Below are 16877 nucleotides of genomic sequence, written 5' to 3' on the forward strand. Positions count from 1 at the left end.
GGGGCCAGGCTTTCCAAAGGTGTGCATGTTAGAGCTGGATGCTGAAGGAGTGAACAGGCTTCCCAGGTGGTGCTGGCAGTAAAGAACCCGCCTGCCAATCCAGGAGACATAAGAGACGTGGATTTGATCCCTGGGTTGGAAAGATCCCCTGGAGGAGGGCATGGGAACCCACTCCAATATTCTTGCCTAGAGAATCCCATGGACAGAGGAGGCTGGTGGGCTACTGTCCATAGGGTTGCAAAGAGTCAGACACGGCTGAAGCGACATAGCATGCAAGTAAAGAGTTGGTGGAAGAGCATTGGAGGCAGAGGGAACAGCAAGTGCAGACTGCTAAGAGGAAGTGAAGATGAAGCTGGTGTGGCTGGAGGGGGCCAAACTGTGAAGGGGGAGGAGCTGGACCTTATCCCAAGAGAAGGCTTTGAAAAAATACTGGTAAAATATACATGGGCTTCCCTGGTGGCTTAGTGGTAAAGAATCTGCTTGCCAATGCAGAAGACATGGATTCAATCCCTGGGTCAGGAAGATCCCCTGGAGGAGGAAATGGCAACCCACTCCAGTATTCTTGCCTGGAAAATCCCATGGACTAACCCTAACCCAGTTCAATTCAGTTGCTCAGTTGTGTCCATCTTTGTGACCCCAGGGACTGTAGCATGCCAGGTTTCCCTGTCTATCACCAACTCCTGGAGCTTGTTCAAACTCATGTCCATCAAGTCATCATCAATTCAGTTGCTCAGTTGTGTCCATCTTTGTGACCCCAGGGACTGTAGCACGCCAGGTTTCCTTGTATATCACCAACTCCTGGAGCTTGTTCAAACTCATGTCCATCAAGTCATCGTCCAACCATCTCATTCTCTGTCATCCCCTTCTCCTGCCTTCAATCTTGCCCAGCATCAGTGTTTTTTTCCAGTGAGTCAGTTCTTTGCATCAGGTAGCCAAAGTATTAGAGTTTCAGCTTCAGCATCAGTCCTTCCAATGAATATTCAGGACTGATTTCCTTTAGGATTGGCTGGTTTGATCTCCTACAATCCATGGGCTCGCAAAAGAGTTGGACATGACTTACAGACTAAACAACAAAAACAACAAAATATACATAACATAAAATTTACCATTTTAACCAAGTTTTTTTCTTTTTTATTTTGCCTCACTGCGTGGCTTGCAGGATCTTAGTTTCCTGACCAGGGACTGGCAGTGAAAGGGAAGAGTCCTAACCATTGGGCTGCCAGGAAATTCCCCATTTTAACCTTTTTTTTTGGGGTACATTTTAAGTGCAGTGGCATTAAGTACATTCACCTTGTTGTGTAACTATCACCACCATCCATCTCCACACCTTTTTCATCTTTCCAAACAAATGAAAACAGAAGGGCTTTAAACCAGGGTATGATGAGAGGGGGCACATCTTGGAACTTGACCACAGCTCCTTCCTTTTGTCTTCTGGGTACTGCCCCTTGCCCTCCCCCTACTCTGTGCCTCTTCCAGGGAGTCCCTTCACGGACCCTTCCTCCCCTCTCCCCACCCCCAGGCTGCAGAAGATCCTGGCAGAGTCACCACCACCTGCCCGTCTGGACATCCAGCTGCCCATCATCTCAGATGACTTCAAATTCCAGGTGTGGAGGAAGATGTTCCGGGCTCTGATGCCAGGTACTGGGAGGGGCCCACCCTGGGTTTGTGCTTGTGATGGTGTGGTTGATGGGAGGCCCCAGCCGCATACAGAGAGGCCTCTCAATCCCAACTGGGGAGATCACCCTAGAAGGTGCCGACTGCCCCTTTCCCTCGGGGTTAGTACCCTTGTAACCTGTGCTCAGAGAAGGACTTTAAAGGGCATGGGGTTTTCAGGTGGGTGACTGACATGGAGAGGGCACTGCTTTTTTTTTTGGCTGTGCCACTGGATCTTAGCTGGGGCATGAGGGGTCTTCCATCTTCACTGTGGCACGTGGAATCTTTAGTTCCTGGCTATAGGATTTTAGTTCTCCAACCAGGATCAAACCTCAGGCACCCTGCATTGGGAGTGCAGAGTCTTAGCCACTGGACCACCAGGGAAGTCCTGACAGTAAGTCCTGCTTACTGAAAGGATGCTGCTGCCGGCAGCAGGGGAAGCTGGGGCCTGGGTTTGAGCCCTGCAAGACCCATGGACCGTCCCTGCCCCTGCTGTGCCCCACCAGTGGGGACGATATGCCCTGCTCACTGGGAGCTGAGGACCTGCGGAGCTGGAACCCTGGGGTCAGACACTGACTCTGTCCTGTGGCCCGGGAGACCCAAGGGCTTCTTCTCCGCAAGAGATAGAGCCCACTGGAGAGTTAGAGCTCCAGGCGATGTATACCTGGCCTCACTGGGGGGAATGAAGGGACCTCTACTTTAGCTAAGAGAAGACTAAGGCCCAGAGACTGGTCAAACCTGACTTGGTCACACAGCCCGGTGAGGTTGAGACTATCTTAGGACCAGGCTTCCTGACTATCTCCTGCTCTAAGGCCTTAGATGTTGAGTGCCATGGCCTTGTATCCACTTAGTTCTCCCCACAACCGTGGAAGGAGGGAATTATGGCCTCATTTTACAGCTGAACAAATTGAAGCCCTGAGAGGTGTGGCCTTTGGCCCGAGTCAGTAAGCGGAGGCGGGCTCACTGCCCAGAGATGCTGGGAGGATGAGAGGAGCTGTACCCCCAGCAGGCAGGTTGGGAGAAGGCTCGCAGGGAAGCCCACCCTCAGGGTCTGACCCGCTTCCTTTCGGTGGCAGCGCGGCAGGAGCTGACCTTTGACCCGAGCACGGCGCACCCGAGCCTCGTGCTGTCCAATTCGGGCCGCTGCGTGGAGTGCTCGGAGCAGAAGGCGCCGCCGGCCGGAGAGGACCCCCGCCAGTTCGACAAGGCGGTGGCGGTGGTGACGCACCAGCTGCTCTCCGAGGGCGAGCACTACTGGGAGGTGGAGGTGGGCGACAAGCCGCGCTGGGCGCTGGGCGTGATCGGCGCCCAGGCCGGTCGCCGCGGCCGGCTGCACGCGGTGCCCTCGCAAGGGCTCTGGCTGCTCGGGCTGCGCGACGGCAAGATCCTGGAGGCTCACGTCGAAGCCAAGGAGCCGCGCGCGCTGCGCACCCCGGAGAGGCGGCCCACGCGCATCGGGATCTACTTGAGCTTCGGCGACGGCGTCCTCTCCTTCTACGACGCCAGCGACCCCGACGCGCTGGAGCTGCTCTTCGCCTTCCATGAGCGCCTGCCGGGGCCCGTGTACCCCTTCTTCGATGTGTGCTGGCACGACAAGGGCAAAAATGCGCAGCCGCTGCTGCTCGTGGGGCCCGAAGTCAGCGGCGGCTCCGGCTCGGAGGCTTGAGCTGCCGGTCGGGTTCGGGGAGGGGTGAGGGGCCCTGCCGGTCTGGTCGGGGTCGCCGGGGTTGAAGGCAGGGCGGAGGGGGTTGGGGACGGGACTCCAAACATTCTGAGAAGTTGGGGGTTAGCATGTGCTGGAGACAGCCCGCCAGGGGTTGGGGTGGTAATGGGAAGGGGAGACCTGAAGTCAGGTCAATGGAGAAACTCTAGCTGGCAAACTGGGAAGCCCCAGCGATCGGGGAAGAAGTTGAGATTGAGGAAGGGTCAGGGGGCTTGGGGAGGAGAGAGGGAAGCAGCTGGAGAACTCTGTGGGAGTCAGGAGGCCCGGAAGCCTCCCGGTCCTTTCCGCCTTGGGGGGCCTCCGAGGTCTGGTCTGGTCTCACCACCGCAAGAGGCCTTCCACTGGGGTGATTCTCCGACTGGAGCATTTGTACCAAAATCACCTTTTCAAAGCACCTCGGAATGCCTTGGCTAAAGCCCAGATGGCAGAATTTCTGGTTCAGTAGGTCGGGGGTGGGTCAAAAGTGGGCCCTTCTAGCAAGTCCTCGGGGACCGCTGATGCTGCCTCTCACAAGCTGGATCACACCTGAAGCCTTGCTGACTCAGCCGGCCTTCTGTTCAGTCAGCTTGCTCTTACACAGAATTATCACGAAGCTGTCAGCCACGAGGCACAGAAAACCCAAAATACATTCTTCCAGGCCACACACAGCCATTTAAAAACTGTCAGAGCCTGTGTGCCAAAGTGCTTCAGTTGTCTCCGACTCTCTGCGACCCTGTGGACTATAGTCTGCCAGGCTCCTCTGTCCATGGGATTCTCCAGGCAAGACTACTGGAGTGGGTTGCCATGCCCTCCTCCAGGGGATCTTGCTGACCCAGGGATCGGACCCACGTCTCCTGCATTGGCAGGCGGGCTCTTCACCACTAGTGCCTCCTGGGAAGCCAGAGCCTTTGCTGGGTGAATAAACCAACCCCCCATTTATTGCCCTTTGCCTCTGGATTATGTTGACTGACTGTCTCAGATGTGGAGGACACCCCCCAGTTGCCAACCAAGAAAAAGAGCCTGATGCTAGCCCTGCCCTGGGGCCTGTTGCTTGTGAAGCAGAGGAAGCCCCCATCTCATCACCCTCCCTTCCCGAGTTGCTTCCTTAAGTATGAACATTTTTTTAGGCCTTTGGGTCTAAAATAACCACTGAAGCCAAGAGTGGGAGCCCCTCTTCCCTGGAGGGAGAGGCTTTGGGGGTTCCGGCAGGTGGAACTGCTGCCCCTCCCATCCTAAGAAAGGATGAAGGCCTGGGGACATTTGCTATCGCCAGTGGGGTTGCTGCTGATGCTGCTGTGTGAAGTCTGGGACCCTCTGGCAACTGACGCCAGTGTGGGAATTTTCTGGGGGTGGAGGGGAGAGGAAGGTGTAGGGTAAGAAAGGATCTGGCTGGGGGTACACTCCTGGCTGTGTCTCCCAGAGGAAGGCCTGTTGTGCCCTGGCTCTGGGACACAAGAGAGAATTCGTCTGAGAAACTCTTTCTTGTTAGAAAATAAAACTGTTAAGTGAAGGGATTCGTTGATGGTCAAATCCAGCAGCGTGAATAAACGCGATTACAGTCTGACTCCTTCCTTATTAAATCTGTGTCAAGAGATGACTGATCATTTGTCTGCAGTTCTAGAGACCAGGGTTTGATAACTGGGTTGGGAAGATCCCCTGGAGAAGGGAATGGTAACCCATTCCAATATTCTTGCCTGGAGAATCCCATGGACAGAGGAGCCTGGTGGGCTACCGTCTGCGGGGTCACAAAGAGTCGGACACCCACTGAGCGACTACACTTTCACATGGGCTTCTCCAGTGGCTCAGAGGTAAAGAATTTGCCTGCCTATGCAGGAGTTGCGAGTTTGATCCCTGGGTCAGGAAGATCCCCGGCAGAAGGAAATGGCAACCCGCTCCAATATTCTTGCTTGGGAAATCCCATGGACAGAGGAGCCTGGCAGGCTACATTCCATGGTGTCACGAAGAGTTGGTCAAGACTGAGCAAGTAAACAATGACAATCTTCTCACTGCCTGTCCAGCCTTTAGTCTTGATGGACCCATAAAATCTTTCTAAAAATCCAAGTATGATCATGTGATTCAGTTTTTCAAAATTTCCAAGGATTCCAAGTTGCTTGCAGGAGGCTTGTGGGATCTTATTTCACCCACCCGTGATTGAACCCCAGGCCCTCAGCAGTGAAAGTCCAGAGTCCTAACCACTGGACTGCCAGGGAAGTCCCCCTCCAGCCTCATCTTATGCCTTCTCTACACATATGTCTACACTCTGGCCCTACTGAACTCTTGGGGTCCCTGCACCCACCCCACATTATGCAACTCTCCACTAGGAATGGCTTTTCCCTGCCCTGCCCTACTCATCCTACAATACTCTCCAGAAATACCACATTAAAAAAAATTCGTTTATTTGGCTGCATCTGATCTTAGTTGCGGAGTGTTTAGTTGTGGCACTCGGGCTCAGTAGTTGTGGCGCGTGGGCTTAGGTGCTCGGCAGCCTGTGGGATTTTAGCTCCCCAAGGAGGGATTGAACCTGTGTCCTCCGCAGCGGGAGGCAGATTCTCAACCACCAGGGAAGTCCCAGCACCACCATGCTTATTCTCTCTCGACTCCAGCACCTCTGTACTATGTGCAACCACTGGGCTGAATCCCAGTCGTGGGTGTCTGCGGAGGGCGGTTGGTGCCCAGGTGGTTCTAGGCCCTTTCTAAGAAGAAGGGACGGTGAGAAGCAGAGGCCAAGATAGGATTCAGTGTGCCCAGATTGTTTTGAGGGAAGATGCCTGTGAAAGAGAAAATGGGGCCATAGATTATGATCCCTGTCTGACCCAGAGTGAAGAAGAGAGGGGAGTTTGGAGGAACTGTTGTGGGGACTCCTCCAGAAAGCTGCCTCTCAGAGGAGCCCTGGGTGTCCCTGAGCCCACCTTTGTGCCCCTACCATGCTCGGTCGTTGGCTGGGAACTGGGCTCTGTGCAGAAGGGCAGGGAAGGGTCTCATCGCTCTTCTGCTGCTGCCCTCAGCCATCTGTTCCATGAGTTGGAGTTACAGCAGGGAACTTTCTTTTCACGGTCTTCACAGGTTCTTTCTATGGAAAGTTATCCTGGCTTGGGCTGTGTGCCTTGAGGGGAATGACCCGGTGACCTTGCCCTTGGCTGACTGTGACAGATGGAGTCCCTGAGCCAAAGGCAGTCAGCATGGGGCGAGTTTATGGGAAACCCTGCCTGATCTGGGTGTTCCTTGTTGGTTGGGGGCCACCTGGCTCAGCCAGAATCTCCGTGGGGCTAGAGGAAGGTGAAATGGGGACAGAGAGATGGATTCCTCCAGAAAAGGGCCAGAACCTCCTCCCTGAGTTCTTCCCCTTTGTGGAGACCCTGGGAACCCATCACAACTGGCCGCAGAGAGGTTTCCGGTGCCTCCTGACTCCTGAGTGTCCAAGAAAACTAGCGCCTGCCAGGGCCATGCTAAACTACAGGGAAAAACATTTATTGAGAGCTTGTTATGTGTCAACAACTTTATTTTTCTTTAAAAAATTTTTTCTTTCTTTGTTTTTGACTGTGCTGGGTCTTCGTTGCTGCATAGGCTTTTCAGCAGTTGTGGTGAGCGGGGGCTACTCTCTAGTTGGGGTGTGTGGGCTTCTCACAGCGGTGGCTTCTCTTGTTGCGGAGCACAGGCTCTAGGGCGTGCGGGCGTCAGTAGCTGCAGCTCCCAGGCTCTAGAGCACAGGCTCAATAGTCATGGTGCACGGGCTTGGCTGCTCTGTGGCATATGGGATTGTCCCAGATCCAGGATTTACCCATGTCGCCCGCATTGGCAGGTGGATTCTTTAACACTGAGCCACCAGGGGAGCCCCTCAATAATTTTATATCCAGTATCTCCTTTATCTAACTTATCCTCATAACCCTAGGGCTCACAACTAGCATCTCACTAACCTGCTCATCAGAAATGATCCCTGTTGTCAGTTTGATGAGTAGTTTTCCAGGACTTTCTGTGCATTTATGTGTCCCACAGATAATATATAATATAGTGTTTTTCTTTCTATATAAAGAATGAATATGACACATTATTCTACATATTCTGCAAGGTCTGTTTTTTCAGTTCAGTCAGTCAGGAGATTTGTCCACGTTCCTGTGCAGAAAGAACCTTCTCCCTTTGATTGCTGGGTAGTATTCCACCACGTGAACGTGACATTCCCTGATTAACTGGTATTTTATCTCTAACCTTTGTTATTACAAACGATGCTGCTGTGAACATCTGTGGATGTGTCTCTGTGTGCACACGTGCAAGGGCTTCTCTAGGGTAGGTACTAAGTAGTGGAGGTCCTAAGACTTAGCATGTGTGTGTGCTCAGTCACGTCTGACTCTTTGCGACCCTATGGACTGTAGCCTGCCAGGCTCCTCTGTTCTTGGGATTCTCCAGGCAAGAATACTGGAGTGGGTTTCCATGCCCTCCTCCAGGGGATCTTCCCGGCCCAGGGATCGAACCTGTATCTCCTGAGTCTCCTGAATTAGAGACAGGTTCTTTACCCACTGAGCCACCTGGGAAGCCCCAATGGAATGTGACTCAGCTATAAAAAGGAACACATTTGAGTCAGTTCTAAGGAGGTGGATGAACCTAGAGCCTATTATACAGAGTGAAGTAAGCCAGAAAAAGAAAGACAAATATCGTGTATTAACACATATATGGGATCTAGAAAGATGGTACCGACGATCCTACATGCAGGGCACCAAAGGAAACACAGACGTAAAGAAGAGACGTTTGGACTCAGTGGGAGACGGAGAGGGGGAGATGATTTGAGAGAATAGTATTGAAACATATACATTATCATATGTAAAATAGATAGCCAGTGGGAGTTTGATGCATGATGCAGGGAACCCAAAACCGGTGCTCTGTGACAACCTGTTGGGATGGGGTGGGGAGGGAGGTGAGAGAGGGGTTCAGGAGAGAGGGGCACATGTACACCTATGGCTGATTCATGTTGATGTATGGCAAAAACCATCACAATATTGTAAAGTAATTATCCTCCAATTAAAATAAATAAATTTTTAAAAAGTGAAGGCAGCAGAAGGGCTTCTAGAGGATTCTCAGTTCCTAGATGTGGGTGAGAGAGAAAGAGGACAAGGGGGCAAGTGGAACCGACCTGGGAGGGACACAGCAGCCAAGCAGGCTCCCGGGCTGTTCCTTTGGCCTGAGTCACCCCTGCTGTGAGGATTAAGTTATCCTCTTGGGCCCTGCCTGCACCTAGGGGCCTGAGAGCACCATCCAGGCCTGGAGAAGGGAGTGTGGAGGTGGCTTCACACACCATCAAGCCTGGCACTGGTCTTCAGAAACTGGAGGCAGAATAAATTTCCCTAGAATGACTGAAGGCTAGACCAGGATGACTGGGTTTCTGGGAGGAGAAGAGAGACTGAGGGGCAGATGCTGGGTGTGGGGACATGGGGAATAGGCTTGTCACTGGTGATCCAAGAGTGAGGACGCAGGAAAGAGTGGAGGCCAGACCCAGGGTCCTAGAAAGAGGGTGGGTGGGAATCAGGAGGTGGGACCCTGGGGGAGGGTGTTATGGGAGGAGGTTTTTCCACTCTTGGGGGGCACTGGAAACTTATTGCTAGAGACACCTGTTGTACTTTTGCTTCTCTGTCCAGTATTCAGTCTCTGTTTTTTTCTTTTATTCTTTTTTTTTTTTTTTTGGCTGCAGAGCATGTGGGATCTTAGTTCCCTGACCAGGTATCAAACCTGCAGTCCTCTAAGTTGGAAGCACAGTCTTAACCACTGGACTGCCAGGGAAGTCCCAACTTTCCTTCCTTAACAGGCACTTCAGGAATGATTCGGCCAAATTGCTAATTTTATGGGTGAGGAAATTGAGTCAGCTCCCAGGAATTAGCCACAGGAATTAGAAGAACAAATGAACAAAAAAGACTGGGAAATCTTTTTCCCAATTCCCACTTCAGAAATCTTTTTGAGATATCACTTATACTTTTACAGGTATAAGATCTCCAGCACAGAAACCATATATTTAATTAAATTATTTATTTTGGACACACATTTTATACATAGTAGTTTATATTTCTTAATCCTATACCCCTATCTTGCTTCTTTGCCCTTCCCTCTCCCTGTTGGTAACCTCTAGTTTGGTGTCTGTATTTGTGAGTCCCATATACTGTTTTTAAACCTCAGGTGCACAAAATTGGATTATGCACAACACTTTACTAGTCCACTATCATCAAATGGTCTATGTATACCCCTCTTGTCTCATGTTACATACTTATTAAAAAATCTGAGCACTGGAACTTTCCTGGTGGCCCAGTGGTTGAGAGGCTATCTGCCAATGCGGGTTCGATCCCTGGTCTGGGAAGATCTCACATGTCCAGGGGCAGCTAAGCCACAACTACTGAAGCTGGTGCCTAGACCCTGTGCTCTGCAACCAGAGAAGCAACTGTGATGAGAAGTCCTTCAGTTCAGTCAGTTCAGTTCAGTCACACAGTCGTGTCTTACTCTTTGCAACCCCATGGACAGCAGCACGCCAGGCCTCCCTGTCCATCACCAACTCCCGGAGTTCACTCACACTCATGTCCATTGAGCTGGTGATGCCATCCAACCATCTCATCCTCTGTCGTCCCCTTCTGTTCCTGCCCTCAATCTTTCCAAGGGTCTTTTCAAATGAGTCAGCTCTCTGCATCAGGTGGCCAAAGTATTGGAGTTTCAGCTTCAGCATCAGTCCTTCTAATGAACACCCAGGATTGATCTCCTTTAGGATGGACTGGTTGGATCTCTTTGCAGTCCAAGGGACTCTCAAGAGTCTTCTGCAACACCACAGTTCAAAAGCATCAATTCTTCAGCACTCAGCTTTCTTTATAGTCCAACTCTCACATCCATACATGACCACTGGAAAAACCATAGCTTTGACTAGATGGACCTTTGTTGGCAAAGTAATGTCTCTGCTTTTTAATATGCTGTCTAGGTTGGTCATAACTTTTCTCCCAAGGAGCAAGCGTCTTTTAATTTCATGGCTGCAGTCACCATCTGCAGTGATTTTGGAGTGCGAAAAAATAAAGTCTGCCATTGTTTCCACTGTTTCCCCATCTATTTGCCATGAAGTGATGGGACCAGATGCCATGATATTAATTTTCTAAATGTTGAATTTTAACACAACTTTTTCACTCTCCTCTTTCATTTTCATCAAGGGGCTCTTTAGTTCTTTTTTGCTTTCTGCCATAAGGGTGGTGTCATCTGTATATCTGAGGTTATTGATATTTCTCCCAGCAATCTTGATTCCAGCTTGTGCTTCCTCCAGCCCCGCATTTCTCATGATGTACTCTGCATATAAGTTAAATAAGCAGGGTGACAATATACAGCCTTGATGTACTTATTTCCCTATTTGGAACCAGTCTGTTGTTCCATGTTCAGTTCTAACTGTTGCTTCTTGACCTGCATACAAATTTCTCAAGAGGCAGGTCAGGTGGTCTGGTATTCCCATCTCTTTAAGAATTTTCCACAGTTTGTTGTGATCCACACAGTTAAAGGCTTTGGCATAGTCAATAAAGCAGAAATATATGCTTTTCTGGAACTCTCTTGCTTTTTCTGTTATCCAGTGGATGTTGGCAATTTGATCTCTGGTTCCTCTGCCTTTTCTAAATCCAGCTTAAACATCTGGAAGTTCATGGTTCATGTAGTGTTGGAGCCTGGCTTGGAGAATTTTGAGCATTACTTAACGTGTGTGAGATGAATGCAGTTGTGCATAGTTTGAGCATTCTTTGGCATTGCCTTTCTTTGGGATTGGAATGAAAACTGACCTTTTCCTGTCCTGTGGCCACTGCTGAATTTTTCAAATTTGCTGGCATGTTGAGTGCAGTACGTTCACAGCATCGTCTTTCAGGATTTGAAATAGCTCAACTGGAATTCCATCACCTCCACTAGCTTTGTTCGTAGTGATGCTTCCTAAGTCTTACTTGACTTCAAATTCCAGGATGTCTGTCTCTAGGTGAGTGATCACACCATTGTGGTTATCTGGGTCATGAAGATCTTTTCTGTATAGTTCTTCTGTGTATTCTTGCCACCTCTTCTTAATATCTTCTGCTTCTTTTAGGTCCATACCATTTCTGTCCTTTATCAAGCCCATCTTTGCATGAAATAGTCCCTTGGTATCTCTAATTTTCTTGAAGAGATCTCTAGTCTTTCCTATTCTATTGTTTTCCTATATTTCTTTGCATTGATCACTGAGGAAGGCTTTCTTATCTCTCCTTGCTATTCTTTGGAGATCTGCATTCAAATGAGTATATCTTTCCTTTTCTCCTTTGCTTTTCGCTTCTCTTCTTTTCACAGCTATTTATTTGTAAGGCCTCCTCAGACAGCCATTTTTCTTTTTTGCATTTCTTTTCCATGGGGATGGTCTTGATCCCTGCCTCCTGTACAATGTCATGAACCTCTGTCCATAGTTCATCAGGCACTCTATCAGATCTAATCCCTTGAATCTATTTCTCACTTCCACTGTATAATCATAAAGGATTTTATTTGGGTCACACCTGAATGGTCTAGTGGTTTTCCCTACTTTCTTCAATTTAAGTCTGGATTTGGCAATAAGGAGTTCATGATCTGAGCCACAGTCAGCTCCCGGTCTTGTTTTTGCTGACTGTAAAGAGCTTGTCCATCTTTGGCTGCAAAGAATATAATCAATCTGATTTCATTATTGACCATCTGGTGATGTCCATGTGTAGAGTCTTCTCTTGTGTTGTTGGAAGAGGGTGTTTGCTATGACCAGTGCATTCTCTTGGCAAAACTCTATTAGCCTTTGCCCTGCCTCATTCTGTACTCCAAGGACAAATTTGCCTGTTACTCCAGGTATCTCTTGACTTCCTACTTTTGCATTCCAGTCCCCTATAATGAAAAGGACATCTTTTTGGGGTGTTAGTTCTAGAAGGTCTTGTAGATCTTCGTAGAACCATTCAGCTTCTTCAGCATTACTGTTCAGGGCATAGACTTGAAGTACTGTGATACTGAATGGTTTGCCTTTGAAACGAACAGAGATCATTCTGTCGTTTTTGAGACTGTATCCAAGTACTGCATTTCGGACTCTTTTGTTGACTATGATGACCTTGCACCACAGCAAAGCGCAGCCCCGCTTGCTGCTACTAAAGAAAGTCCACACACAGCAGCAAAGACCCAGTCAGCCAAAAATAAATAAATTAAAATTTTTTAAAAAGTTGAGCACCTGTGAAACTGGCGTCTAACCCAACACAGCTTATTTCTAAGAACTTCCTCACAGAGGCTTCTCCCCTGTCCCAGCCCCTGCCTGCCTCTCAGAGGGGACCACTAGCCTGGATTTGTGTTTTCATTTTCCTTGCTTTTTTTTTCTTTTAATGATCACAGATGTCTTTGGTTTCATTTTACTGGGCTTCTGACGTATAAAAGAAGCATGAAAATGTTTTGTTTTCTGCGACTGGCTTGTTTATTAAAAATTTCATTGTTACAGAAATTTCAAACCCACAAAACAGAGCAAAGTAAAATAACATGGATCTCTATGTACCTATCAACCACCTTCAGCCATTAACAAGATTCTGCCACAGTTGATTCATCTATCATATTTTTCTTTCTCTTTTGCTGTGAATCTTAGTCATCTTATCATTTCTTCAGAGCCCTTCCTACTGCTGATATAAATTTGCTGAGCATGTGTTAAAGAGCTGCCTTGTCATATTAGGAGACATAAATTTGTAAATGTAACTCAAATAAAGACTACAATTCAGATGTCAAAAAATTTTACATTTAATCACTTGTACATACTTTAATACTCATTTCTAAAAGCTGTTGACATTTCCTGCTGCTGCTGCTGCTACGTCGCTTCAGTCGTGTCCAACTCCGTGGGACCCCATGGACTGCAGCCTACCAGGCTCCTCCGTCCGTGGGATTTTCCAGGCAAGAGTACTGGAGTGGGCTGCCATTGCCTTCTCCTGACATTTCCTGGCGTAACCATATTACCATTATCACACCTAACAAAATCAACAAGCATTCCTTAGCACCATGTAATACCAGTGACCTGCTAATCCGACTTAGCATTTTTTACTAGGATTCATCTAGGGCGTTGCACTGACTGTAAAATGTTCTATTTACCCGTTCTCCTATTGTTGGGCATTGACTCACTTCCAGTTTTCAGTCCTTATGAACAGAATGGATGTGAATATTCTAGCATGTGTCTCTTGGCACAAATGTGCTAAATGTGTTTTGCCAAATACCTAAAAGTGAAATAGCTGGGGAAGTTAGGCAGTGTTTAAAACCTGGGTTCTCTGGTTTTCATGCTAACCAGTAGTATATTAGAGATTCCATGGATCTACAACCTCTCTAGTACCTGAGTGTCTGTACTGGGTTGTACAGTAAAATTCAGTTTTTTGTTTTGTTTTGTTTTTTTACTGTGGTGACATTCAGAAAAGTTTGAAGAACTTTGGGCTAAAGAGTCAAACAGGTATATTTTGTTACAAAAAACCTGTCATTCCTCATTTTCCTCCCCTTCCCCTGGCTTGCATTCGCTTCTATTAATCTTGGTACTTATCTTCATAACTCTAAGTAATATGCTTATAATGCCACTTGTTAATTTTTGTGTGCTTAGTCACTCAGTTGTGTCTGACTCTTTGTGACCCCATGGACTGTAACCCATCAGGCTCCTCTGTCCACGGGGAGTCTCCACAAGAACACTGGAGTGGGTTGCCATGCCCTCCTCCAGGAGATCTTCCCAACCCAGGGATCAAACCCAGGTCTCTCACATTGCAGGCAGATTCTTTACCATCTGAGCCACTAGGGAAGCCCATGAATACTGGAGTGGGTAGCCCATCCCTTCCCAGGGGATCTTCCAGACCCAGGAATCAAACCAGGGTCTCCTGAATTGCAGACAGATTCTTAATTTTTAGGCAATATTTATTAGGTCTTTCTAGGGCTTTCCTGGTGGCTCAGATGGTAAAGAATCTGCCTGCAATGCAGGAGACTTGGGTACAATCCCTGAGTTGGGAAGATGCCCTGAAGAAGGGCATGGCAACCCATTCCAGTATTCTTGCCTGGAGAATCCCATGGACAGAGGAGCCTGGTGGGCTACAGTCCATGGGGTTGCAAAGAGTCGGACATGACTGAGCAACTCACACTTTAACTTTCATTGGGTCTTTCTACAGTGGGAGATGATTTTTTCATCACTTTCTCTTTCTTACATCTTCATGATACATGTGTACTCACTCAGTTTTGTCTGCCGCCAGGCTCCTCCGTCCATGAAATTCTCCAGGCAAGAATACTGGCTGCTGCTGCTAAGTTGCTTCAGTCGTGTCCAACTCTGTGCGACCCCATAGACGGCAGCCCACCAGGCTCCTCTGTCCATGGGATTCTCCAGGCAAGAACACTTGAGTGGGTTGCCATTTCCTCCTCCAATGCATGAAAGTGAAAAGTCAAAGTGAAGTCGTTCAGTTGTGTCCGACTCCTAGCGACCCCATGGAGTGGGTAGCTTTTCCTTTCTCTGGAGGATCTTCCTGACCCAGGGATAGAACCCGAGTCTCCTGTATCATAGGTGGGTTCTTTACCTCTGTGCTACCTGGGAAACCTTCCCAATATAGTTAAATCTTTATTTTTAAAATTTTATCTATTTGGTTGCCCTGTGCTGGCATGTGGGATCTTAGTTCCCCAACCTGGGATGAAACCTGGGCCTGCGGCATTGGGAGAAACCACTGGACCACCAGGGAAATCCCATTAAGTCTTTAGTTTTTGATTAAATCAATATTCTGGCTTTATATTATGATGATTATGTATATGCTATTCATGGCCAAGTTATCTAATGTATTTTGGTTTCTTTTTCTCTCGTATAGCTTTTTGTTTTCTTGATAATAAATACTTTTCTTTTTTTTGGTTCTGTTAGAGGTAATCCCTAATCCAATCACCAGCCTCTGCCAGGTGTCTAAAAATCTCCTCTAGGTACATCCAGACACTCTAGGGGTTCCAACCAGTGTGTATCTGTCCATCTTATCTCCTATCATTCTGTCTTCTGTGGCCCCACTTCCAGAGGCCATCACCCCGCCCTCTCCCTGGTGTGGCAACCACACCAGTTTCTTTGTTTTTCAGTTTTGAGCTTACTCTTCAAGCTGCAGCAGCTTGGTTTTGACACGTCCCATGCCTCTGTGCTGGCCTTCTCGTCTTTGTGTTGCTAAATCCAAAGGACATTCTTCTGTTTCCATCTCAATGTCTCAGCAGCATTTCACGTGGTGGACAGCTGGCTTCCTTGAAGCAGTTTCCTCATTCTTGCTTAGCATCTGCCTCTCCCCTGGCTTTTGTTCTCCCTGAAGCAGATCCTGAGACAAGGACTTCAAGTATAAGAAGGGAGGTACAGGGATCACTGATAGAAGGGTGGGGAGGAAAGGTGGCCAATAAAGAGTGTATTTAAAATTTTAATTTAATTTTACTTTACTTTTAATTTTATTTTTAGTTTCTATTTTTGTTTTGTTCACACTCTGAGCAGAATCTTAGTTCCCCAACCTGGGATGGAACCCTGGCCCCCTTCAGTGAAAGTATGGAGTTCTAACCACTGGACCACCAGAGAATTTCCATTTTATTTTGATTAACTTCATTTTGTTTATTGAGGTACATTTGATTTACAATATTTTATTCATTTCAGATGTACAACATAGAGATTCAACATTTTTATAGATTATACTCCATTTATAGTCATTATAAAATATTATTTTATTGGCTATTTTCCCTGTGCTGTACAATATGTCCTTGTAGATTTTTTACTTTATACATACTAGTTTATATAATTTATACTGCTTTCTGCCCTATCCCCTACTTTGCCCCTTCCCCCTTTCTTCTCCCCAGTGGTAACCACTAGTTTATTCTTCATATCTGTTGTTGTAGAATCTGGAGTTGCAAAACACTCCTTAGAGGACACTCAAGACAGTGGAGCTAGCAGGTCCAAGGGGAATTGGTTCCCAGCAGGACCCTGATGATGTTGGAGGCCTTGGTTTTTTATACCCTCTGCTACATGACTGGGTACATGTTAGTAATTAGTTGTACAACATGCAGGTGCGGAAGAATTAACGATTACAACATTCAGGTGCAGGCGATATCCTTAGTCTAACTGACTGAGACAACCTGACCTGTACTTCCAATCTTTGTATACCATCTGTGAGGAGGGGGTTTCCTGGTTTTTTCTTTAATGATGGTTAACAGGGTTCAGGCGGAGTTCACATTCTTTGTAAAGGGTTCAAGATGGAACCCCTCTTGCCCTCCTCCCAGCCGCTCCAACACTGTGAGTCTCTTTCTATTTTTTTCCATGATTTTGTTTTATTTTTTAGATTCCAGAAAGGGTGTGTTTTTTTCATTTCCCCCAGTTTTATTGAGATATAATTGATAAATAAAAATTGTATATGTTTATATGTATATGTGATGTTTTGATATATGTGTACACTTGATGAAAGTGAAAGAGGACAGTGAACAAGTTGGCTTAAAGCTCAACATTCAGAAAACTAAGATCATGGCAACTGGTCCCATCACTTCATGGGAAATGGATGGGGAAACAGTGTCA

At 47.7% G+C, this 16877-nt stretch overlaps 1 protein-coding gene across 1 annotated transcript in view; it reads left to right on the plus strand.

Annotated features, from left to right (window-relative positions):
• TRIM72 (tripartite motif containing 72, E3 ubiquitin protein ligase) overlaps positions 1–4919 on the plus strand; it is a 10840-nt gene extending 5921 nt beyond the window's left edge. Inside the window, exons 8-9 of the mRNA XM_010837450.1 lie at positions 1520–1638; positions 2730–4919. Coding sequence (XP_010835752.1) covers positions 1520–1638; positions 2730–3319 — 709 coding nt within the window. The 3' untranslated portion in view covers positions 3320–4919. The remainder of the gene's footprint in view (positions 1–1519; positions 1639–2729) is intronic.
• The last annotated feature ends 11958 nt before the right edge of the window (positions 4920–16877 follow it).

The sequence above is a fragment of the Bison bison genome, unplaced genomic scaffold, assembly GCF_000754665.1.
Source record: "Bison bison bison isolate TAMUID 2011002044 unplaced genomic scaffold, Bison_UMD1.0 scf7180017864072, whole genome shotgun sequence".
Lineage (NCBI taxonomy): Eukaryota > Metazoa > Chordata > Mammalia > Artiodactyla > Bovidae > Bison > Bison bison.